Source organism: Phasianus colchicus, chromosome 5 (assembly GCF_987193195.1).
Source record: "Phasianus colchicus chromosome 5, bPhaCol1.hap1.1, whole genome shotgun sequence".
NCBI classification, from domain to species: domain Eukaryota; kingdom Metazoa; phylum Chordata; class Aves; order Galliformes; family Phasianidae; genus Phasianus; species Phasianus colchicus.
The window spans coordinates 9,015,368-9,040,547 of NC_143440.1; the positions used below are offsets into that span (position 1 = coordinate 9,015,368).

Sequence of the window (25,180 nt, forward strand, 5' to 3'; positions counted from 1 at the left end):
AAACAGGTCTTTGGCTGTTATTTTTCTTTATGTTTCAAAAGGGCAAGTGGGCTTAAATGAGATCAGTTAGCCACCAGACTGACTGGTTTTATTGATCAAATTAGAACACCTGGCTGTTTGGGGACACCTGTGTATTCAAATAGGATTTTTTTTGTTTTAAAACAATTTCTCACTGAAATCAGTGCATGAATTCCCACTACTTTAGTAAGGAGAAATAACTCTTAGAAAACAGAAATAAAACATTAGCCAAAAAGCCTTTAAATCAGCTCTGGATAAGAAGCTGAGATTACTCATATGAAAGATGTAACTTCAGGAATAAGCTTGAATGACAGGCAATCTGCTGCTGAGTAATTAAGATCTCTTTTTCATCATGCTGAGTTTCAGTTGGTGGCTGAACAGTTGGCAGGAGATGACAGAAGGTAGGAATACAGTTTTAGATTGGACAGACATCTGGGTCTGAAATGCAGAAGTCAACAGCACAAGGAAGACATCTGGACATGTATTTGCAGATGAAGTGACAGATAAGGCATAGGGAAAGATGAGCAACATAACATAGAAGTAATCGTGTGCAGTGGGACTGAAGGTCCTTCTCGTCTCTCTCCAACAGTGGATGTCTAAAAGAGCACCATAAACACTGGGCAGTCACGTGTGATTTGTCCCCTTAATAACTCACCCAGCCTTCAAGCACGTTTTCAGTTCAGGAGCTCTCTGAACTGAGTGTGCTTTCTACACACTTGGTTAGTCCTCAGTGGATTTCTCTTCAATGAGCTTCTCCAGTCTCATCTCAATCCCAGGGACTTTTATTACTCAGCTCATTCTTTGGCTCCACAACCAACATCCCATCGAGGGAGAAATCAGCAGAGTAATGAAAGACCAAGCATACTTGCACATACTTGCACAGAACAAGACTGTCTGGCCCTGAATAAGACAGAAAAACACTACTGCAAAGAACCAAGAGGAATATGAGCCAAGTCTCATTAAACTGTTCCTTGAAAGGTGCTGTGAGTACTTTTTATTTTTATTTTTTTAAGAAAATAATAAATTTTCTAAGATCAATGGTAAACTGTAAAAATAAAAATCAAGATTTGTAACATAGGCTAAAACTCATCAGCAGTTCATGACTGAAGTTTGCCAAGACAAGTGCTGGTATGAGACAAACCACATTTCAGAGAGCAAGCACTTGGCTCTCTACTAATTTGATTTTCCCAAAATATGAATGTTTGAAAAAGTTCAAGGGGCTGCAGTGTTGAAATGTTGAAGATGCCAGATTACTGGGCAAATGGCTAGATCCAAGCTGCATTTTTTTCTTCTGAATAAAATTTGCAATATTCAGTGACTATAATAATTTAATAATTCCTCTTTTGGCTTGCACAGCAGAAGAACGCAGCACATTATTAAAGCATCATGTCTTCAAAATTTTTTAAATGCAAACAAAGTACAGTGTTGTTCAACCTAACAAGAATCTTTTCCATTCTTGTGGGAATTGAATGTATCAGTTGCTGTAATCTATTTAGTTAAGAACAAGTCAACTTGGCTTAGTCTACAGGTGATGACTTGGTATAGATTCAGAAAAAGCTTTTCATTTAAGACCATAGGGTGACAAGTGTGAATAGTACCAATACTTAGAGGCCTCAGGGCAGCCCTTAGCATCCTCTGCCTTAATGGGAAAGTGTGGTTTTGCAAGTTGAAAGATAAGGAGGCTCCAAGACTCTGACCTAAAAGTCCAGGAATAAGAGCCCAAGTTATTCTGTCAATTTCAGTGGGTATCACAAAGGGGATCTGGAAGCTCAAGGGGAGCATTTCAGCAACTTCACATACTCTCCATTACTTGTACAAGTATTATTTTACATACAGATCATTATTTTCATGCTGAATCTGAGTTACAATTTCATAAAATAAGGCACAAGTAGGAATGCCAATAAAATTCAACAGGTTATGCAGTTAGATAACTGCAGCCTTCTGTAGTGGACTGTTGGAAAGATAGATTTTGGAAAAAGACAGGTGTATCTCTCCTACCTCATATTTTATATCTTACACTGTGTTGCACTTAATTCTTTCTCAGCCTATGCTCAGATTACACCAGTTGTTCTTGGTCTGACATCAATATTTCTTAACCTTATCTGCAGTTTTAATATTAAGCTCTCTCTTGCAAGCAAACATGAAAATAGATGCCTTTTAATAACTGCCCAAGTAGACTTGCAAATACATCATAGCAGGTCAGTAAGGTGCTATCTCCTCTCAAGAAAAGGAATGGGGGATATTAATGACATCACAACGCTCCCAAAAGCATGCCTACAGATTGGTCACTGTGACAGTAAGCAGGATTAAAGGGACATCTGCAGCAAAGCTTCTTATTGCAGCCCAATTGTTTCAGTGCCTGAGCTTCTCATGGAGAAGATATCAAACATACTCCACACTGCACTCAGTGTCATGACATCAACTGCTCTGCATACCATCCCATTCTGCTCCACTGCTCCTACTTCAGCATGTTTTCCTGTCTCAAATACATCTGAAGTAAGCAGCAGACAAACATGGGTCCACCATGCTGTGCAGTGCTTGCATATTCACCTTACTTCTGGCAACAGCTTTAAACCAGAAGCAACTCCAAAACCTTAAGGAAGATTTATTAAGCCTTCCTACGTAGACACTAACTATAAAAGAAAAATAAAATATGACAGCAGATCAATCTTATCAATGTTAAATGCTAGGAATAAATAATCCCACTCAGTTTCTCACCTGTGGAAGGATAATGTAGCCTGTCTTCTGCAGAATGGTCCTTCACGAAAGGCAGAGATGACATGAAGGAATTCCCTTCTCTTTCACAAATCTTACTTCTTAGCCTCTCAAAGAGTGAAAGACTACCCTTCTGTGCAGAGTCATACAGGCTGTCCTTACGGGTGTTCCAGGGTTCCCGAGATGAAGCAAGAGGGTACTTTTCATTACTGATTAATACATCATCCTTGGGAGCTACTGAAGGAGTTTCATTAAAAGTAAACTTTTCTAGGAGTCCTGGGACATCCTCTATTCTAGTGCAAGTTGGTTTCTGAGGTATACTAGGGGTCTTGGAAGGCCTGCTGTGAGCACTGTAGACTGGGAAGGACGCCTGCTTAGTGTAACCACTCGGAGATCTCTCTTCAGAACTGGCAGAAAACTTAGAAGCACTTGAGAGAAGGCTTCCACATCCTAAATGTTCTCCTGCCTGCTTCCCTACTTGAAGCTCCTGTGGCTGACTGTTACTTGCTCTGTTGTTGTTAGTGTTCCTATGGCCAAGAATACTAGGGAAGCTGAAGAAAGCTTGTTCTGAAGAGGCTTTGGTTTTGCTGTCTGAATCCTGCTTTAGTCCTTCTGGAGATGAAGTTAGAGGTTCCAAAATGGACCTCCTGATCGCATTGGCAATGAGCCTCAGTGGTGATTTTGGCCTGCCAGCTGAATGCTCCTTGGCAGTTTTGTCTGGACTCCTCAAAGCATCTTTCCTGTCAACTGGCAAAGCTGGTGGCACATCATCTACAAATAAGAGAGGCACAGGACAACCAGATGGCTTGAAAACACCTCTTCTCCATTCAGTATCCTTCTCCTTTGAAATCCCCAGCATTTTCTTGTTTTGACACTGCAGCGTGGTTCCACCTAAGTACACCCCATTTGAATCATACATGGGTTGCTGTTCTGTGCGAAGAACCAGCCTTTTCTTTGCTTCCTTTAGCTCTTGCTCAAGCTTTTCTTCTGGGTGCCTTGTATTTTTCTCATCTTTGTCTTTCAGATGCAGAGATGACATCACTTTTGTATTCCCATTAAAATCTTCTGATTCAGAGGTGTAATTCTGTTTTACTTCATTCCAGCCCTGGCCTGTATATGTCCCAGTGTCACCACCTATATCTTCATGCTCCGAAAAACCAGCAGCCCATGCCCCATTCCTAGGAGAGATCTGTGGAGAACCTTTGACCTTGCTCTGAAATGGACAGTGAGGCACTTGGGGATGGATATCTCGAGGCCTCTCTCTGGCTTTTCTTTGAAATTCAGGGCTGTAGGGTTTGACATGTCCCTTCGTAACTTCTGGTGGTTTCTTGTAAGAAGTCAACTGTCAAATGCATGAACAAATATAATTGTGCATCTTTTATGTAATACTTTAATCAATGTCAATCTTAACACAATACTAGAAATTAATTTTCATGTTTACTGTGTACATCCACTTACAAACATATGTAAATGACAATAAACTAAGAAAAAAGGTTTTTTTTTTTCATAAAAGAATAATATTTCTCTAAGAGTGGAGAACTAATACTCTACTGGGAGATTTAATAGCCTACAAATAATGTAATTCATCTTAAAAATCTGCCATCTCTTTATGAATTGCCTTTAATGTTTTTCTTGGAAAGAAAGAGACCAAAATATGAGAAAATAACCAAAAGTGAATCTGCTCTATTCTCCTGTGTGCATTTCTGTTGCATCATGTTAGAATTTACAGAAAGTGCATGCAGCCATAATCCATTCTCTCCATCTGCTTTTATAATACTGCATACTCAGATAATGCAGGTTGGAATGAATGAAGCGACCCAGAAATAACTGTAAAATGTAAGATGGTTGTTTAAACAATTCAATTAGTTTTCTTTTATGATGATTTTTCTTTTGGTTAAGACTTAAATTCATTATTCCAAGCACTGAAATCTTCTGCTGTAAATAGTAACAAGAATAAGTGTCTACTCTACCAAGCCAAAAGACCAATTGTAGAGATTTTTTAAACTTTTTAAAAGTGGGGCATTTTATCCACAATGCTGTATGATAACTATTGGCTAGAATATTTAATGTCTGTTTCCACTTCTGTGCCAGACTCCCAAATTCACATGGGTAAAGCCAATAATCAGACTTTCTCAATTCCTAGAAGCATAGGAAGATAATGGTGACTACCCCTTACTTCACAGCTGTGCTTGATGACTGAAATGAACATTGGCCAGGATCTCAGATAAAGATGTTATAAACAACAATAAACACATAAACACCTTCTTAAATTCTTTTGTAAGAGCAAGACAAAGGCTTTCAAGTACTGCATAACGAGTGCAAGCTGCAGCATGGTCTCACCCCTCCTTGTGAACAGCGACCAGACAGCATTGTGCTGTTCTGCTCTCCTGGGACATTTCCTTCTTGGCCCTATTATCCTAGACCAGAATACAGCTAGCACCATGGATGTGGAAGACTTGATTTTTTTTTTGTAATGCAGAGCCTGAGGTGAAGCAATTCCAATCACTTCTGACCCAAGAGCAAGGACATCAGGCTAGGACACAGAGGACGTGGCTCCAAGTTGTGAGTGGGGCTGACTGTGCTCTGCTTAGGACTGTTGGTCACTACTGCTGCTGCAGTGCCATACTTGCAACAGGCCCACCTTTCCTCATCCTTTAAAAAAAAAAAAAAAAAAGCAGAAAAAAGCAGAAAATACAAAGAGTACCCTAAGCCTTGAAGTAAGATGAAGATGCTGTGAGAGGTATGGAGTCAAGTGCCTACTGCAAATTAGGAAAAGGCATCTTCTGCCCAACGGATGCAAGCAGTAAACATTAGAGATGGGCACACTAAGGGCTAAAATACCACACTAAAATACCCCTGTTTTCAGGGCTAGGTTCCCCTGGCCAGCACTGTGTAAGCCCTTATTTGGTGTCTTACAATGGTTCTCAGGTCCAACCTACCAGATCAGCTTTGCCTCCCAGCAGAGAGACAAATCAATGGAGGTGACATTTAAGTGACCTGGGAGTGATACCATTTTACCCCCTCGCTGCTGACATACAGTTTTGGCCAACATGCACCACGTGAAGAACCACTTCCTATCCAGACCTAGGAGACTGTACACAGACCAACAGCCAGCTCCAGTGCTTTGAGGATCAGAGATTTGGGGTTTGCTCTTTGGGAGCACAAAACAAATCTCAGTGGCAACAAAATCATGTGCTGTGAGAGAAGGGCAAGTTGGTGATGCCTACGTGTTGGCTGACATAACACATTTGTATTCAAACCTCAGGACAATCCAAGTCTTACACAGGAAGAAAAAGTGACTGTCACATGATTTGGGAATGGTTATATCAATCAGAGCATCAAAATCTGTGTATAACAAAAGTATAACTCCAACTTTAGCTGCGGACCAAAACTATCTGAAATAGTAGAGAACAGTCAGCCTGCTGAGAGCAAACATGTCCCAAGAGTAGTTAGGCTGGCGCTGCTCTGTTCAGTTCTCCTTCTTACCTGTGCTTGGGGGTGATCCTCTCCAAGATTGCTTTGACAGCTGGCTGAGCTGTCCTTCCACCGTAGCCCAGGCTTCTTGTTAGACAGCAGAGGGAAATCTGCCAAAGCCACACATTTTTACCTTTGTATTCGTATTATTTTTGTCTTAAATAAAGTTCACAACTAAAGAATGACAGTAAAAAGTTAAAGAGTCATCTGGATACAGTTTTACCCTGCAGAGCTGACCAACAGTAATCAAGTTTATAGCCTCTCTAGCATATGTGTGCACACTATGCATAATGCACGCTGACATTTGCAGCAACAAACCTGATTTTTTCTACTTTTTGTCTGAATGAAGTGAAACAGCTTTTGAGTAACGGGAAACTTTCTTCTAAAAGTCAGCTCTCTTAAAAAAGCTTTCAGACATTCAAAACAGAGACAATCAAAACAACCAGCTACTTCTGAAGCCTTGGTTAGTTCTGAGAAACAAAGAAAAGTAGGTAAGTTCTGAGAGGGATGGCCATCTTAACACAAAAGACACGAGAAAGGCAATCACCTACAAGCAGTAAGGACAGAAAAAATTCTTCAGTCTCTTAAGTCAGGCCAAAGGGCAGCATGCCGGCTCTTCTAGGATGAGGCAGAATAATTAACTGGAACCAAAACTGTCACTGGAAGAAGCAGCAGGTAAGTAACTTGCATCTGAATGGAGTCAGCAGATCTAATATTTGTGTGTGTGAGAAACGGACATAATAAATAGCCTTGGGATGATAGAAAAGTAAGGCTGAGCCAAGATAAAACCACGTCAAGTTTTGATGTGACAAGTGTATTTATAGCTGAATTATTAACTCCAGAAACCCAGCTATTAGTTCTGAAACAAAGGCTCCCAGTACAAACACTGGTTCTTCTATATAGAAATTAAAAGCTACAACAGGGCAAAAACAACACACAGGACACTGTTCCTGCATATGGACTTCAGAAAAGGGAAGCCAGGGAAATAGCCCAAATTTCCTCTCCTCTTGGTGTTTCAGCTGTATGTTCCCAATCTTGATGCAAGTTGTTAATGCTCGGTCAAGAAGTGAGAGAGATGGTGAGCTGGAGTTCATTAAAACACCCCCATAGGGACCAGCAACAAGGGGCTGAACTGAGACAAATCCAGCTTTTGTCACCCAATTAAAAAGGACACCACAACTGCGATCTGCGGCCAGTCTTGCCATATCTTTTTGCAATGAGTTTTCCAGATGGGGGGAAAAAGGAAAAGAAAAAGGGGAAACAGACCTTTCAAATAATTTCAGATATTCACAGCCCAGTAGTGGTATTCTAAAAAAACACTAACAAAACTTGGGCTCCTCCATTTTCACTTTCACAGACTATCTCATCCTACCCCAGTTCTTACTTTCCACTAACAACATGATTTCCTTTCCCTTCACCACATGTCCCAGGACATCTGCAGATCTGTTACCTTCCTGCCCCATTCAGCTCTGCAGACCGATGGAGATCTTCCTGCAGTTCCTAGGCTTGCCCTAACCAGGGATGTCCTCCCCTGGGTCTCCCCAAGGCACTTGGTTGTGAGATTGGAGAAAGATGCTGCACCCCAGCACGGCTTTTCCATTACCACATATAACAGAGGAAATAGCTTTTCTCCTTTCTGCAGCCCCAGGGCTCTGTGGGACAGCAGCACCTCCCATAGCAGCTCCTGCAGAGGTGCTTTAGTGAATGACAGGGCCTGTACATGTGAGAGTATCGCTTCACACAACGTCCCAGCTCATTCCTGTGCAGAGATAATTGACTTATTCCCAGTGACATGCTGAACCTACATTTGCAGCTTAACATTCAAAACATGATTTAAAAAAAAATAATAAATCAGTCTCTAGGGCATTACAAAAATCTGCTTGGCACAAAGGCTCCTCGCTGTGACCAAGATAACAAATGAGAGTGCAGCACTGTCTATGGATGCAAGATGGGGATTACAGATTTTGAAAGGTAATATCCTGTCCTGAATCTTTGGCCAGTATAGAAATGACACCAATTTCCTTTCCTTGGCGGCATACCTCATGCTGTTTATGAAACATATGTGTTTTGGGAAGTAAGTCTGAAAAAGAGACAGGTTTCTCTTTAATGTGACTGATGATCACACGAATTGTTGTAACTAAACATTAAGTGGATTAAATATAGAAACTATGACTTACAGTGTTCCTCCAGAGAGTAAAAAATTGCCTTTATTGTGTTCCCAGTATATGCGGAATGTACTTTACACCTCATTTTAAAAGCATACTGGAAGTTCAGACAAATTCATGTAGCTTGTAGCTTTCCTCTCAAAGACTTCTGGCTCCCCCTAGAGCCCTTCGGAGGCACAAGATGTTTAAATAAAACAACGGGGGAAAAAAAAATTGGCAAAAAAACCCAACCCAAAGTAATACGGTTATTGACAAGCTGAAAATGAATCAAAATGATGAATCAAATAATGAATGAGTCGCTCTCAGGGAGCAAGTCCTTCCCCGTGCCTGAGAGGTGCAGTTAATCCCAGGGAACACAGCCCAATCCTGGTTTTTCTGTTTGTCCTTCTGCCACAGCTGCCTCTCTGAGGACAGCCTGTTGGGAGGGATGTTGAGTTTGGTGGGAGTACCTTCTTGAGATCATGAAATAGTCCCCTGAGCCATCTGCTGAGATTTAGTGAGTTATCCCAGACATGTGGCACCAGAAGGACCAGGAGGTCTGCAGTGGCAGCATTTATGTGCAGCTGAAGGTATCAGACATTGTTGTGAAGCTGGTGCCAGGACAGGAGAGATATATCTTGCCTTTTTTTTTTTTTTTTGAGATGTAAAGTTCTTCCCACACTGGATGCCTGCAGATTATCTGTTTTATACTTCAGGTTGTCAGTACTCCAGTCTAACAGACAGAATTGTTTTAGGAGATGTTGGTAAATGCACCCAGCTCCCATGCCAGTATCAGCAGTCCTGCAGGTAGAAGAGCTGCACTGAGGCAGCTGGCTGGCCCTGCTACAAGCAGCAGTGGTTTGACTGGGGAGGGCTGGGCAGCCCAGAAGGAAGATTGCTTAGACATAGCCCTGGATGCAAGGAGTGACTGCCCTGAGATTCAGAGGTGAATTGAAGACAGACCCGATTGCTACTGAACTCAGTGTGTTCCTGTTTGAGTGCCATGGGCACAGAAGGTTCAGCCCAAATCACACAGAACTGTCAGAAGAGAACCAGTAATGCTGGTTACTTAATTACCTGGGTGCTACAGTGGTAAATGAATAGGAGTGTAATATGAATTAGATATGAACAGATAAATGATGTGTGGATTCCCTTATTAGTCATAAAGACAGAAGTAATCACACAAAAGGGGAATTTGATCTTTTCAGGACAAGAAAGTGGGAATAAAGTATTTGCTGAGTTTTAGTCTAGTCTCCTCACCTTGCAACTCCAATCCACAATTTTTAAAGGAAAGGAGATGGAGAACCAGACATTTATGAGGAAGGATACAGGATGCAGTGCAAGTAAAAAGCAATTGCTTCGTAGGCTGTACTTACTCGTTTGGATTTTTCTCCTCCAACTCTGATACTTATTCAAGGCAGTGGAGTGGAAGCTGTTGGCTCTCTGTAGCGCTAAACAGAAGCAGAAAAGAAACATCAACTCACCCCAGCACGGGGTCGGCCGGGAGGGGGCACTGCGGGGCTGGAAAGGGCCTCGGTGCGCGGGGCCACGGGGGCCTCTGCCCTCGAAACAAGGCCTCCTTATTCAGGGGTCAATTTAAAATGCCGTGCAAAATCCCCTCTTATTTGGTTCAGTTAAAAATGCACATACGGGGGTGGTGGGAGGCGGGAAGGAATGAATGCTGATGGCCCTCTACTACACTAAAAATCATTTTCCAGCTCTTCCATCACAGCAGAAGGCTCCTCACACAAAGGAGGAAGCCTTTGAGGGCTGCCCAAAGCCCTGGACAACGAGTCAGAGGACCTGGATGCTTGAGCACCGCATGCACCTCTGGTATAAAAACCCACCAGGGATGCTGAGTGTTTAACATAGCTCTTTCATTTTAAACACACAGTTAAGTCAGAATCACCACTGCTCAGGAACATAGATAAAAGTTGATTTCACAATAGCCTTTTCCACATGGAAAAGAGCAATAACACCAAATGCAATTAACAAACCCCAAGCCCCATCAAGTTTCTCAGGGTCCCAGTCATGAGCTATCAGTGCATGGGATGACCTGACAATATGGACCTAAGGCTGGAGGACTGGGGGAAGGTCCCCCAAACCAGTTCCCCTGGGTACAACTGCATGTGCTGACTGGAGAGCTGCTCCCCTGCTCCATCCCCCATACATTGCACCAGCACAGCCGCCCTTGCCCCAAAGTGCTGGACAGCCCTAGGGCAGGTCTGTGCCCATGCACCGCTGCTGCCAACTCAGCCACTCCTGGGGGATCAGAACAGCAGTGTGTGTGAACCTGGCAGAGCTCTGGAGGCACTTTCTGAAGCAGCAGGTTCTCCACAGATCCAGCACATCATCACGAGGCCCTAAAACATGGCAGTCCTTGCCATGGAGGCCTGACTTCCAGCTCCAGAAAGGAGTTTTCCCCTGGAAGCAGACTGCCCCTAAACCTCTCAACTGCCTCCCCACCAGTTCTATTCTTTCCTCAGTGTGTTTTCTGTGCACACAAATAGTTCTAGCAGCTATATATAAACATAAATGAATCAAACAGAGCAGAGCTCTCCAGTGCTTCCAAAAATTGCCCTTGCTTAGTTAATGCCACAGATATGGCGTAGGCTACTAAAAACACCCCAAGGTCTTACCAGGCAGAGAGTGCTCACCACCCCACAGGCTGGGTGTGAGGTGCTACTGCCTCAGATGTCCCAGGAGCACTGTGTTTAGTGGTGCCTCGCAGCAAACTGTATGTGTTTGGGTGCAACTCAACCAAAAGAAACGTTAGGATTCAACCGATGAGTAAAGAAGAAAGGAATGTGCAGAACAGTTAGAGCACCCAAAAGGGAGAAATCCTCCAAAGTGAAGACATCATTAAAGAATACAACCTGGCCACATCTGGCAGCAGCTTCTCCTTCACAATCTCTCCCTTCAACCCTGATTTCAGCTCCCCAGGTGTGGGAGATGCCACTTACCATCAATGACTTTGGATGCTCTGTGACTTTCCTCTGGTGCCATGGGGCTCCTGGCAAGCAACGTCCAGCGGCGTGGGGGGCTTGGGCAGGCAGGGGGCTCCAGCAACGAGGTCTGTCCTTCACCCACCTCAGAGCTGGAGGAGTTGCCATTAAAATCAGATTCCCCCTCAGAGCTAGGGAGAAGAGGACAAGAAATGAAGAGAGCAGGGCAGTTCAAAAGGCACACTGAATGCAGGTGTTCATTTCCCCTTCTGTGCAACATGCACCAGCATCAGCACTGACAACTGTGTGGTCTGTAGAGAAGTAGATGTTTTACAGTCAGAGCTGGCATCTTAATTTTGCATTTTTTTTGTTGTTATTACTGCAGCCCTGTAGTTTACTGTGGATGCAACACAGCCGACAAATCCATGCTCCCACAACTTCTCTGCTATCCAGATTCAGACTCATGACTGCTGCATTCAGCAAAGAACCTGGAATTCACCTGCTGCAGACAGCCTTGGCTTCAGTACATCAGTTAGCCGTGGGACAGCACAGCAAGTGCAAGGAGTGGCCAGAGGTGAACATAATTAAAAGTATGCCACACAAACACCCAGAGTGACACACGCATTGTGACCTTGCCTCTGGGTAGCAGAATGACCTTTGCAGTTAGTTATTAGTCTTTTTTTTTCTCCAGTAATAAGGGAATTTCTTTAATCTCTCAAAGCCAAATTTTAGGGAGTGTGCACTTTCAGGCCTTCTGATGTTGCCACAATTCCACCACCATAAATAAGTGTGCCACCATGCAATTCAGCTTATTTTTAATGAAAACAATACTGCTAAGTTAATTCTTAGGTTTATTGTGATGACTAGTAGTTCCACTTGAAAAAGAAGAGCTCATGCCCTCTTATATTAGCATGATGGGAGAAAGCTGTTTCATATTTATGCAGCATTCACTGCCTTGTAGAAAGTAAAGATTAATTACAACAGCCCCAGGACAGAGCCCACACAACAAAGGAAGATGTGCTAAAGGAAGGGCTGTGGATGGAACAAAACCTCTGTGGTTGGCTCAAGCTAGGCAGCAATTTCTGTTAACTTGAGACTGTGTGACCCATGACCAGTTCAGATATTGGCTGCAGACAGCCTGAAGCTGACGTATACACGGTATACATAGCAGCAGCCAGCCCTGTACACCTGCTTCATGCAGATCCAACTGGCATGGAGAGAGCTGAAGGGTTAGCAAGTTCCCTGTGATGGTTATACTATATACAATTAAATACATGTTATATACCTATATTTATATATGAATAAGTGTGCATATATATATGTATGTCTTTGATAGTTGAGATTGCAAGACTGGGCAGAGCACCACACAAAAGAAAAAGACATGCAACGAATACTGATAGGTACATTTCTATTTTAAAGAGCAAAACATCTATTTCCCTTGGCTGGCAAGGACGTAAGTGCAGTAGGATGAGGTTCGTCCTTTGAGCTCTGCTTGATAGGCAGTCATTATCCACAAACACTAAAGCTTGAACTGAAAGCTGTTCGATGAAAGCCGGTCATTTTTCTGGCTACATACTCTGTCAGACCTTGCAATGCTATTTGTCACTTGCTATTTCACTCGCTCGACCTTTTTAGGCAATGGCTCGCTGGCTGGAGCAGTAAGAGCACATGGTCCCTGAAGGCAGGGCAGGAGGCTGATCTCAGGGGTTCTGACACACACGGTTCCAGTGACAACAGCAGTGTCACCCTGGACAGGAACCAGGGGCCTCTCTGCAAGCACAGGACTGTCACAGCTGGAGGAAAAGGAGCTGATCCCTCAGATCAGGGAGATTAGCTGGCTCCCCTCTCTTCGTGCTGCTCATGTGTGAGACACCAACAGCCTCAGGGTATTAATGTGGACACAATCAGACATGCTGCAGCAAGATCTGTCCAATAGGCAGAAAACTCTATCCTGAGCTCCCATTTCCCTGTGGAAAGAGACTCCAGCAGAGATTAATCCTGTCCCTAAAGAACAACCTGATGCACAGCAGAGCACTAATATCATTTCAGACTCCCACATAGAACAGAAGAAAGCTTCATTTTTAAAGATGTTGCCCTCAACAACCCATACACACTACCATGAGTGAGTGTTTAAAGGTCTTCAAGATTTGGAGCGATCTTCCTCACAGAGTAATGGCTCTGTTTGCAACTCAAATAGCTTTGGGTTTGCTTTGTTGTTTTTTTTTTCTTTAATTGTAAGTAAGGAAAACTACTTTACTTGGAAGATACCACTCTAATCTTTACTACAACAAGAGTGAACTCCCAAAGAATCCTGTCCAGAATGCCAGTATATCACTGTTCTTAAATAGAAATCAGACTTCCTTTGACAGCTCTTGGAGAGCCGTCAGATTTCAGATGTCTTAGGGGTGGGCAGGCCATCAGATACCCAGAGAGGTACTGCGGCTGCAGGCTGGTGGTACCCAGGTAGCAGGAGACTGTGCTTGCAGGATGCACCTTTGCCACAGCACAGCCTGATCTCTGAAGATTTTGGAAAAAAATAGCTGAACCCGAGATGATTGGGGTAATGTTTTTCTCTCTGACTCAGGCCCTTGTGTGGGATGCAAATATTTGAATATTTCCTGCAAAATGAGTCATATGTCTGGTGGGATTTATGGCTGTGGTAAAGAACAATTGTTTTTCTGAGAAGTTTTTCTGCTTTTTCTTTTTTTTCTCTCCTCCTTTTTTTTTTTTTTTTTTTTTTAAGCTCCACTGTATGTGTATTTGGTACCATATTTTGGTATATCTTTCCAGAGAAAACCAGTCTTTTTCTTTTCTTTTTTTTTTTTAAGGTCTACTTATGTTTTCAAGTACCTGCTTGCATCACTGGTGACCATGACCCGAACAGCAAGGAGATTGTGCTCCGTCATTTCCTCCTCAGGGATGACCCTTACGGTGGCCCACTCAGGGTCAGGAGATGAGAACCAGCTTTCCACATTGAGGTGCTCCAGGACGCTCTTTGCCTTCTTTGGGGAGGTAGGCTCGTCGGCCATGGGCTGGCAGAAGCCTAGGAAAGGCAAAAAGGTAACAGCAGGGTGTTAGGAGTCAGCTGGAGTCAGGGACCTCAACCTCTGCTTTGGCCACTGGCAGTGGTTGCTGCGAGTGCTGGCAGCCCTGTGCACTGAGACCAGTCTGCCAGGCTCTGTGCTACAGTCCTGACATGGTTCTCCAGTTGGTACACAAAGAGATGGAATCTGTAGGGCAACCTTGGCTGTTATAACTGCAGGCTCTTGGCTCCATTTGGTGGCACTGCCAGCTGGCTGGATGCCCGGGTAGCAGTACCAAAGACACATGCCATCTGCATGAGCAGGAGCATGCAATCTTTTTTCAGGCCACTGGTGTGTGTAAGGCAGAAAGTTGTTTTTGAGTGCATGCAGAAAAATTAAGCACTGATTTGGGAAAAGACAAAATGTGGCAGCAGTTAAGCAGCACGACCCCTGAACTTTGTGCTCAGGCAGAAGGAACAAAGAACAAAGACAAGTTTCCCTAGCTTATCCCTGGTAGAGCAGATGGAGCCAAAGGCAGGGGGTGATCTTCCTCTGTGAAATCCTTAATTTCTGAGCAACCTCACCCATCCACAGCCTCCTGCACAAGCAAATACAAACATACCAGCCCTGCAAATTTTCCTGTGGCCCAGGAGGCACAAATAACATTCTCAAGGAGGGTGGTTTTGCTGCGTTCATCTTGCACGCATGATGCTTCTGCCACAATTAATTTAACACTTATCTCAAACTTACATCTGCATAAATGGAAGCAAACAAAAAAACAAAACAAAACAGATCTGTGGTGCAGTTTGTCCTCTCATCTATGAAAGAAAAGTTTGCAGTAAACATCTATAAAACTTCTCTTAAACTTGCAGCTCCTTCATACACTACAGGATCTCACTCAGCCTAGTCCTCCACCTTGCAAGGGCTTTCAACTCAAATATGCAGTACTTGCACAGCAAAGAAGCCAGGAAAAGCATGCCATGAGCAAGCCCTCACAGCAGATGCCCTGGGAGATGACCTGCACCACAGCCCCACTGCTTGCCCACAGGCAGCTTGGAGTGGCATATGATCTGTCATCATGTGGTTCTCCCCAGCTTGTGTTGCAGGTATGCATCCTACACATCACCCCCACTGTGGTTCCTGAATGTGAACACTTTAGGTTAACCACTCCCTCTGTAATACCCCTCAACTCCCCCGGATTTTATGTCATAAATGACAACAGACAGAGCTGGTGGAGGATCTCAGCCTATCATTGAGGCCACGCTGTGTCTCAGCTGCAGCCACATCCACTTAAAGAGCTGCATTTCTTTGATGCTTTTTAAGGTATCGTGGTACCCTCCTTTTTGAATTGTGCGGTAGAAGCCAACTTTCTCAGGAATCTGCTAGATAAGCAGATCTGAAAGATATCAACTGGCATTCATAGCTGAACTAACTGTAGCCAACTAACTAATGCTGAACTAAGTTCAGCATTCTGCCTTAAGAAGCAAAACCACTCCTTACTGATTTACTTAGTATTTGCACAGTGACATATAAAGCTGAATAAAGTCCATTGCACTCAATTCCACAAAAGTGGAAAGAAGCTGAGCTACCTCCATGCTTCTGCACATGGGAGACATTTGTATTAACCCAAATGCTGGGTTACCAACTCCACAGACATTTAAAGAGATGCTGTTCTGCAGAGCAGGACCGCCTCCTAGTTAACCAGCTTGTACCAAAGACAGAGGTGCCCAAGATGCTAAGATCCAAGGTTTTTGTAGGCTTTGATGACATCACTCAGTATTACCAGCCTCTCCTAAAAGGCAGCACTGGCAGCGGGCCTCAAGCCCTGCAGTGATGAAATGCAGCCCAGTGGAGCAGTTTGGGCTCTCGCACAGGGTAGGTTTCAGTCCTGGAGAACAAAGGGAAACAGAGCAGAGCAACAAGCCACTGGTGGGTTTGTGTAAACACCGCTCAGGGAGAACAATGGCCAACTCAAACAAAAGCCTGGACACTGCACAGACCTGAACCCACCTGTTAATTATTACCTGCACTGCCACAGCAATGCAAACAAATCAAATAGGCCATCTGCAGGGAAACTGCCATTGGCCTTTGTTGCCTTTAGTTTTAAAGGAGTGCCACAGAGAAGATAAAAATGATCTGAGACAAATGAGAAATTTAAAAATACAGCTGAGTTTTCTTTAAAGTGCCTTGCTTTGCAGCTCACTGTGCACTGACTGCATAATGGGCCATGCTGTGACAGTGGCAGCCACAGTAATGCTAAAAAGGAGTACACAACTTTTTGGAAGCCTGACTGTGATCAGGCTCTGAGCTTCAGTGCCCTGACTGCCATCACTGAGAGTCAGAGCATCTCCAGTCACTACTGCCATCAACTCAGGACATACACCCCACAGGCTGACAGACCAGCCCTCCTGGAGGTGCAGAAAGAGCCCTGTGGGAGCCTTGAGTTGTTGGGCACTTCTTGGCACCCCTTTTGCTCTGGAAAAACCCAAACTTTTGCAGAAGAATTGAGGTGGACATTTAGCTCCTAAGTTCAAGGTGGCAACACCCACGTAAGTCCCTAGGTATCTGAGTTTTCTAGTGCTCAGGTCCTCTCAGAGGTCCATGCATGGCTGTATGTGGCACACCACACTATCCCACTTCTTCACTAGAAGAGAGGAAAACTGGCCTTACTGCTGTTCTCAGATGCAAAGTGGCACAGGTGCACTAAGCCCAATACCTGGGGCAGCCAGCAGGATCCCACGGCCTGTAGGCACTCCCACTAGAGTCATGCTTCCTCCCCAGGACAAGAGATTTTCTACTGGCAGGGGGTAGCTAAGACACTGACAGAGGAAATGGACCTTACAAGACAAACATACACAATGCAAAGCTAAACGGGTATCCAGTCTCAATGGAAAAGCACACAGAGGCACACAGCCTCTGCTTTCCTGACACCCATAGGCAACTCCACATATTATCCAAAGAGAGACAAGTCGTCAGGAAATAGACTCAAAATAGCATTCACATCAGATCTTACTTCCATCACACTTACTGAAGATTTCCTACCATCCTTCCTACTGTCTTATGTTTCATCATGCTAAAGCTCTCCTGCAGTGAGCATGCGTTCCCCGCAGTCACACTTTGAGCTGAAGCCCTTAGTAATCCTTTGCCAAAACGTTTAAATAATTTACCCGAGGGGGGATTATGGACAAGCCATGCATGTGGAAGGTGTTAATCTTGTGGCAGTAGACAATAAATCAAACGTGTCACATGCTTGAGGCTGCAGGGACAGACAAGACACACCGCAAATACTGCTCACTGCATTGCTGCCCAGTTCATAGTGCAACTGTCCTACTGGCACAAGTTAGAGAATTGCAGGCAGTCAGATTTCCTAAACTATTCAGTACAAGCAAGCTAAGGAGCTAACGTGTTAATTTCCAGAGCCTCCCATGTTCTTTGGCACGATTCTGTGGAGGAGTGCAGGTTAGGGTGCAAGCAGGGCAGTGCTCCCAGCTCTGCTCAGCAAGCAGCCGCGGATGCTCTGCAGCCAGCATGGCTGGGCACTCGGGCTGTTTGAGGAATTCACACAATGATAACTTGCTGCCTGAAGGGCTGATAGGATTGAGAGAATTTAAGCTTTCCATTCATTCCCTAAGATGCTGCTAATCTTCTCACTTTTCTGTTGTCCAGACTGGCCGCAGGAGATGCTCTCCAGCAGTTGCTCTGACCCAGCACTGTGGTATTAACAAGAGCTTTGGTATTGCTGGATACCCGAGGCTAGGGTCATCTTGGTGACTCCACATCCAGTGGCACAGCAGGGGTCTGGCCCAAAGCAAACATCTGGAAGGGCTTTAGTGACCATAGCAATGAGAGCAGCTCTATGGTACCCTCAAAACAAGCCTCCTCACACTTCCTTTTTTAAGCAGTATGAAGACACTGTACAAGAGCACAGCCAGGGTTGGCTGAAGCACTCAGGCTAGTGGCTGCAATTTGCCATCAGCCCACAGCAAACACGGCATATGGGGCTGTTCTCATCTTCCTACCGACCAGAGGGAACAGACCTCTGTGGACAGCCATCTGCTGGCAAACACTGCCTACTCAGGCAAAGGCTGGAGTTGGTTTGCTTGCTTCCAGTGTCAGGCTGGACGCAGCAGGACAGAAATATTTGTTTTTCCACTTCAGGAAAAACCAGATGCTAGGATTTAGATTCAGGTCTTCAGTTACAAGATTTCCCACAGAAAACACAAAAAACTACTTCAGGGGAATTTTCCAAAAAGATAAGAAGCCCAGATCCTACCCAGCTGAGGAAGTCATGTATTTTAACCTCTATTTTTTGTTGCCCATGTTCATAATAGCAGTTCTCTTTTCCATGTTCCTCCATGGCCACCAGCACAAAGGGCAACTGGAAGCTTTGGAAAGTAGTTCCTAACACTGAGTTACAGCTACAAAAAACAGTGCACTGATCTAAAGTTCTTTCAAATTTGCAATGCATTTTACAGTGCAGGATAGCACTCAAGATACAGGTATATTCACTTCAGCAATAATATAACCCATGCACAGAGGTAGCCAATTTCAGTGGCACTGTGTTTTGGGGAGCAACAGCATCTCCACACAGTCTTGGCTATTGGTCTCTGCAGCACAAGAACCTCTCCTCAGCCCAAGCCTTCCTGAGTGGAGTCCTTGACTGACTTGTGCTGAGAGTAAACACTGTGGCTTTAATTTTTTTTTTTTTTTTATAATACAAATGGTGGAGATTAGCTCCAGTTATATAAATAATAGTAACACAGTCAGCAACTGCAACAGAACAATTCTGCATTCATATGACCCTCCCACTCCAACAGGATGAAAAATTTGGATAAACAGTTTCTCCTTTGTCTGCATTTCAAAACCTATCTCGCTATCCCCTCACTGGGAGTGAAACAACTGTTTTCCTTACAGCGGAAGGATTTAGCTAAAGCTCGTGGTACGTGAGCAGCATCCCTGCTGCTTGCCTGAAGCTCACAGCGGGATCAGTGCTCATCCCAAAGTCAGGGGTGTCCAAGGCTTGCTCCAGCACACAGACTTGGCTGAACAGCCCACGCAGGCCCCCTGGACAGATTCAGATCACTTTCCAGTCAAAAATGCTTCTCTTTCCCATTATGTCTCATGCTGAGTTTTCTCAATTCCATGTCCTTTCAGTCAGCCAAAGGTCTGGTTCATCCTTGCATCCGAAACAGCCACATTCATTTCAAATGAATCTGATGAGATGTGACCAGCAAGGGGCAAAGACATCACAGCACCTCTGTAACATTGGCAGAACTCACAGAACTTGGATGGAACTTTATTTTAGCTATAATCAAGAGGTACAAATCCTTATTTACGGTAATCCAAATACCACAATTATTTACCTAGTGTAAAATAACAGATAACATTTGGCTGGTGTGACTGTCCCTCAGAGCCAGTTCAGCCAGCTCCTGGCTCCAGGGTGGACTTGCAGGAGCTCCCCTCTCAGACCTTGCTGAGTGGTCAGCCTATCTGGTTCTTCAGCAGGGCCCGTTCCCAGCCGGTTATCAGCTCTGACAAACAGATCTCAGAGTGCCTATTGGTTAGCAGAGCAGCAGCCTCTGATCAGGAACACAAGGAAGCTTTCCAAAGTCCCACACTTGCTGACCAGCACAAAGCAGAGCTGTCCTGCTGTGCCTCAGGAGAGGCCTCGCTGCCAGCACTCCACATGCGGCCCTGGCAGCAGAAACCACACAAACTCAGCATTACTGCAATGTCACTGCAATTCTATCGTAGCAAGCTTATAAGACTCAGGTGCTTACAGAACGACATCCAGCAATGATGCCAGCACCAAGACCTTTTTCAGTCACTTTCTGTAAGAGCATGCCCCACAGCCTGGACACGTTCCATAGGCCCAGAGCAACCTGCTGGCCACGCTTTGGAGCTCAGTGTTTAGCAGGAAGGGACAAGGCCACGTGGAAACTGCAAGGTTGTTCTTAACTCTATTACAGACACAAGCTACGTAAATATAAATAACAGAGCTCACAATTAGCTTTGTTAGTTGTCCTCTCCCAAAGGGCCTCTCAGTCAGTTCATCCCCAAAAGTGCAGGGCAGGTACCAGAAACCTGGTCAAGCTCCAGTTACCAGCACTGGCTTCACCTAAGAGAGGGCAAACCCCTCCTGGTGTCACTGCCAGCCTTGGGGCCCAGGAAGGGCAACGAGCCCCACAAACCCCAGCCCAGAGTTACTGCTGCCTCGGGTGCCTCAGCACCACCTCACACTGCCTGCCCAGCATAGCCAGGCCACTCTGCCAAAATCTCAAGCTCCAGTTTTTAAAAACTAAAATTTCAGAGCTGTTCAGTGCTCTTCTTTGACCAACAAATTGCAACAAGTGGTCCAACCTCAGGCAAGTTCCTTCTGCCATTGCAGAGCAGACAAAAAAAGTCACTGTGCTCCTCTTCCCAGTCACAGAAGCTGTGCCAAAAGCAGCCATTCCATGAGATGAAGGTGCTGAGTTATGTGCTGGTGTCTCATTGCACCACGCCATGCTAGCTCAGTGCTGCAGAGACGTACTGACAACTATTTCTATTTTATGCCACGTTAACAGTGCAGTTGCTGTCGGTTTTGCTTAGCTTATTGTGGCAGGCACTGCAGTAGCCTGTTGGAAGCCACTACACATGGGGTAGAGGAGAAGCCACCTTCAGAGGGACCATCATTCGCTGTGACCACCATTTATTAATGCATCGATCATTCTATAGCATCTGAATGTCTCACCAACAAAGCTGAGGTGGACAGGCAGCAGAAAGGGGACGTTACTCATGTTGGTGCATCCCATCTGACAGGGAAACCTGCCTCTGCATGGGCTGTTTCTACCAAGCCACTTGCCAAGTTAGCAGCAGGCAGAGCACATAACTGCAACCCAACAGGGAGATGACAGGGGCTCGGGTATCAGCCAAATTTGGGCAGAGCCAAGTGCCTGCTGAGGGCAGCTGGGCTGGATGGGAATAGGGATTCTCATGAGTGCCACTCACAACAGCACAAAGCCCAAATAACAGCCCCCTCCCCAGAGAGCCAGCCGTCTGGGCCACCAGCTGCCTCCTGCCTTTTATCAGCTCTGCTGTTCTGTATGTGCTTCCCTCTGCCTGCCTTGGACAAAAACATTTAAAGATGCCCCACTGAACCTGTCTGGAAAAGTCCTGAACCAAGTCAGCTGCAGCAGCCTGAAAATCAAGGCAATGCTGCCATGCCATAAGCAACCAAGAGTTCATGCTTACTCACCCTCTTCAGCATGCTTTAAACTGGGAGAGGGAAATGCATTTTTAAGCAAAATATAGTGATATTTCTCAGCTGAGTCAGTCTAAATGAAATGGTGCACAAGCAGAAAAGGGGAGTTAGCCACGTCAAGCTAACGAGAGTACAAAGACACTATTACAAACTTGGAGAACGTCCCTTAAGACACAAGAAAGACAAAGTATAGAAACAGAGCCAGATGTTTTTTTTGTTTTTTTTTTAAATAGTATTAATCTTTCCCCTAGGGACCACAAAACACCCTGCAGGTAAGTTAGTCAGGAAGAAAGCTCTTGCAGGGAGAACACTTCAGAGAATGCCCTGCAAGCGCCCTGACTCCTTGCAATTCTGAGCAGAGATTTCTTACAGCATAAGGGTCTTGTCTGGGGGAGGAAGAAACCTACTGGAATCAGCTGTCAAAATCTCCATGTGGAATATGATATATTAGCACCTCTGACACTCCATGTTTTTGCAACTCGTTGAAGACTGTGGAACAGGAGTGGTACTTACCCAGAGCTGTCATAGCAATTCAATAATAGGGCCTTCAAAGCCTCAGATGAAAAATACTGAAATACCAGTGCTAGTGGGCAGCAGGAGCACAGGCACCCAGCTCACTTCCCCACTGTGCCCAGCACCACCACCTGCACTCCTGTGATGGGGACAAGGTTTGGGTGAGCTCAGCTGGGTCAACCTGCCAGCTGCCCCCACCCCTCCTGATGCCATGGCAGCAGTACTCAGGGAGAGACCTTCCTCCCACAGAAGCACCAAGCCAACACACCTATGAACCTTCACTATAGAAGTAACCTATGCTCACCTCCTGCAGCCACCCTTGCCCAGTGTCCCCCCAACAAGTCCCCAGCCTAGCTTGCTGGCAATCCTGAAGCTTTTACCCTGCCATTAAACTGTGTCACCCTATAATTCATTCACAGGATGAGAGTACTTTGCCTGGCCTTGTATGGGGCTGCTAAGGCAGTGACACGAGTGAATAATTTTAAGTGGAGTTACTCAGAAATGTGGGCAGCTCCAGTGGTGAAAGCAAATACCAATTGTCATAAAAAATGGACATTAAGACATTCAGTCATGAGACCACAAACTGATTTGTAGCACACCCAGCACACTTCACTGCCTCTCTGGCTTCTTACTGTATAACAGACCCCCCCAAAATCACGTGTGTCCTACTTATAACACAGCACGACTTGTAGAAAGCTGCAGGGCAGAGGGAAGGTGTCATCAGTGCTGTGGAAGCACAGTTGAAATGAACCCAGCAAGCAGAGGAGTAAAATACAGAGCAGAAAGTACTCTCCAGGGAAGCCTCTGCCCACAAAGGACTGTGAAATGGGATCAGAGAATGGCTCCTCCAGCTTGCTTAGGTGATGTGGCAGTATGCTGGCTACCAGTCTACACAGGAGTAAGCTGCTGCCTACCCCAGCTCAAACCTGTTATAACCTCAGCTGATCACTGCAGTCTGAACTCCAAAACATGTAAGGCTACCTGGAAGCATCACCTGCATTACACCTTGAAATTAGGGACATCCCATTAAGTTATTTCACAGATGTGCACTAGGAGGCTATAGGGCTTCCAACAGCATTCCCAAGTTGATGTCCTTTAATTACTGAACTCTGACATTTCAGCATATCTAAAGAAACCACCAGGCAAATTTCTGTCCTTGAAAAAGCACTTCAGTAAGAAGATATGATGTTTCACAGGACAGGTTCTTCCCACCTTTCTAGTCCTTCATGCACAAACTCAAATTGTTTGTCTATTAAAGTCAATTCCACATTATGCTATCTAGCAAAAAGTGGAGAACAAAGCCAACCAGCTTTCCCATTTCTGTGGGGCAGCGCACTGTTTCCAGTGGAAGCATGGCCAGATCTCCAGCCCAGCTTCCAGCCAGTGCTGCCCGCAAAGGCTTTGTGCTGCCCCTTCTCCTCTGTGGCCTGGTAATAGGCTTATCCACTGCCCACTCCTCCCACACCAGCAGAGCAACTTTATGTCCATGCGGGCCCAGGCACTTTTTCAAAGCATCCATTACTTCTGCGATGAACACCTGTCAGTTCAGTCACAAAATTGAACCAGGGAGCTTTAAGAAGCAAGAGAGAACCCAAAGAACACAGCTTCTGAATGCATCCAGGACAGTGCACATTAAGACTCATATTAATATAATCTAAGCAAAAATTGTTACAGAGTTAAAAGAGAAAGCAGGAACCAAAAACCTAAGTACAATGAATTTATATATTTATGGAAATTTGCTTCTCAAAACCCCACAATTTCAGAACAAATGTTTATTTTATCAGAGCAATCTGTGTTAGTCTGGTATATTAATGCATGTAATAATTGGAAATTCAGAGTGCAGCCAAAATGATTTGTCCCTGGAGCGATCAGCAAACTAGTATCTGCCAAAATAATATTTTTCTTTACACACCGATTCCAAATCCCAAAAACCTTAAAACAAAGATATGAGTTACTTCCTGAAGTACAAATGCAAATAAAAGAGCACAGTGACATGCAAACTTCTTTGTAATTTCTCATTTCAGAAGAACTCAGAAATTCCAGCCATTTCAAATGAGTCTGGAAACCACCACCCGACGAGATGAGATCAAAACTTCTGTTCTTTTTATGCTAAAGCATCCCATGAAGCAAAGGACAAAAACTCAGGGAAATATTTACATGACTGATACATATACTTGGATCAAGTATTAAATACAGAATGTCTTCTGATCTTCAGCAACATGATCTTCCATGCAAAAAAACCAAGTCATCTACAAACATGTAATACCTTTGAAAACACAAATCTTGATGCAGAATTCATTGCATGTCAGAACTCATTGTTCCAATCATTGTGATTGGAATTTGAGGAATGAGAGAGCAAGAAGTGAATTAAAGCCAATTATAGTAACTAATTGCCACAATGTTGTGGGAAAACAAAGACCACAGCCCTTGCTGGAGGTTGGAATACACAGAGAAGAAGCATTCACTGGTATTTTATTATTGTGGCAGTCTAGAAGAAACAGAGAGGAACAGAAATTACTCTTCTTGATGGAGTTAATGAAGGGTTCTCGTTTGAGTCTAAGCAATTCTACAATTTGTCTGTACATCACACTCAAACCTAGTACACTTAAAAATGGCATGATCTTTTTCATTATAAAGCATTAGCGTAATCTTAATATAAGAAGGTTATCTATGATTCAGCCATGTTTGCTTTTCATGTAACAGATACTTAGGACTAGAGGCAACAGACAGGTTGAGAACTGATTTGAACCGGTATTAAGAGGAGGAATGAGAGCAAGAGTGTGCAATTCCTGAACCTAAGGTACAGCAAACAATCTCTGCAGTTCCAGTACTATCACGTCATCTGTGGCAAGTAGCCTTCCTTCTCTTAGCAAGCACTGACAGCATAAAGAGGCAGTATCACCTGCTGCAAATCCGTGATTTTGGAAGGTATCTGGTTCAGCTTGAGATTAAAGCAGTAATTTTTCCACCAAGCACCACTGTCTCTTTCAGTTGCATGCAGGGACACAGTGTGGCTAATTTGGGGTATAGATGGAGTTTTTGGCACATGCCTGTCAGAGGCTGGAGCTTTGGCAGAGAGCTCAGTGAAAGGGCAGCAGGAAGAAT

At 44.5% G+C, this 25,180-nt stretch overlaps 1 protein-coding gene across 6 annotated transcripts in view; it reads right to left on the bottom strand.

Moving 5' to 3' along the window:
• The window catches only part of MICAL2 (microtubule associated monooxygenase, calponin and LIM domain containing 2), a 119,051-nt gene that overhangs the window by 15,493 nt on the left and 78,378 nt on the right, over nt 1–25,180 (bottom strand). For all 6 annotated transcript variants that reach the window (XM_090140412.1, XM_090140411.1, XM_090140413.1 and 3 more), the window contains 5 exons: nt 14,147–14,339; nt 11,315–11,487; nt 9,728–9,802; nt 6,220–6,317; nt 2,737–4,075 (listed from right to left, as the gene is read on the bottom strand). In XM_090140412.1, the coding sequence (XP_089996538.1) occupies nt 2,737–4,075; nt 6,220–6,317; nt 9,728–9,802; nt 11,315–11,487; nt 14,147–14,339 (1,878 nt within the window). The remainder of the gene's footprint in view (nt 1–2,736; nt 4,076–6,219; nt 6,318–9,727; nt 9,803–11,314; nt 11,488–14,146; nt 14,340–25,180) is intronic.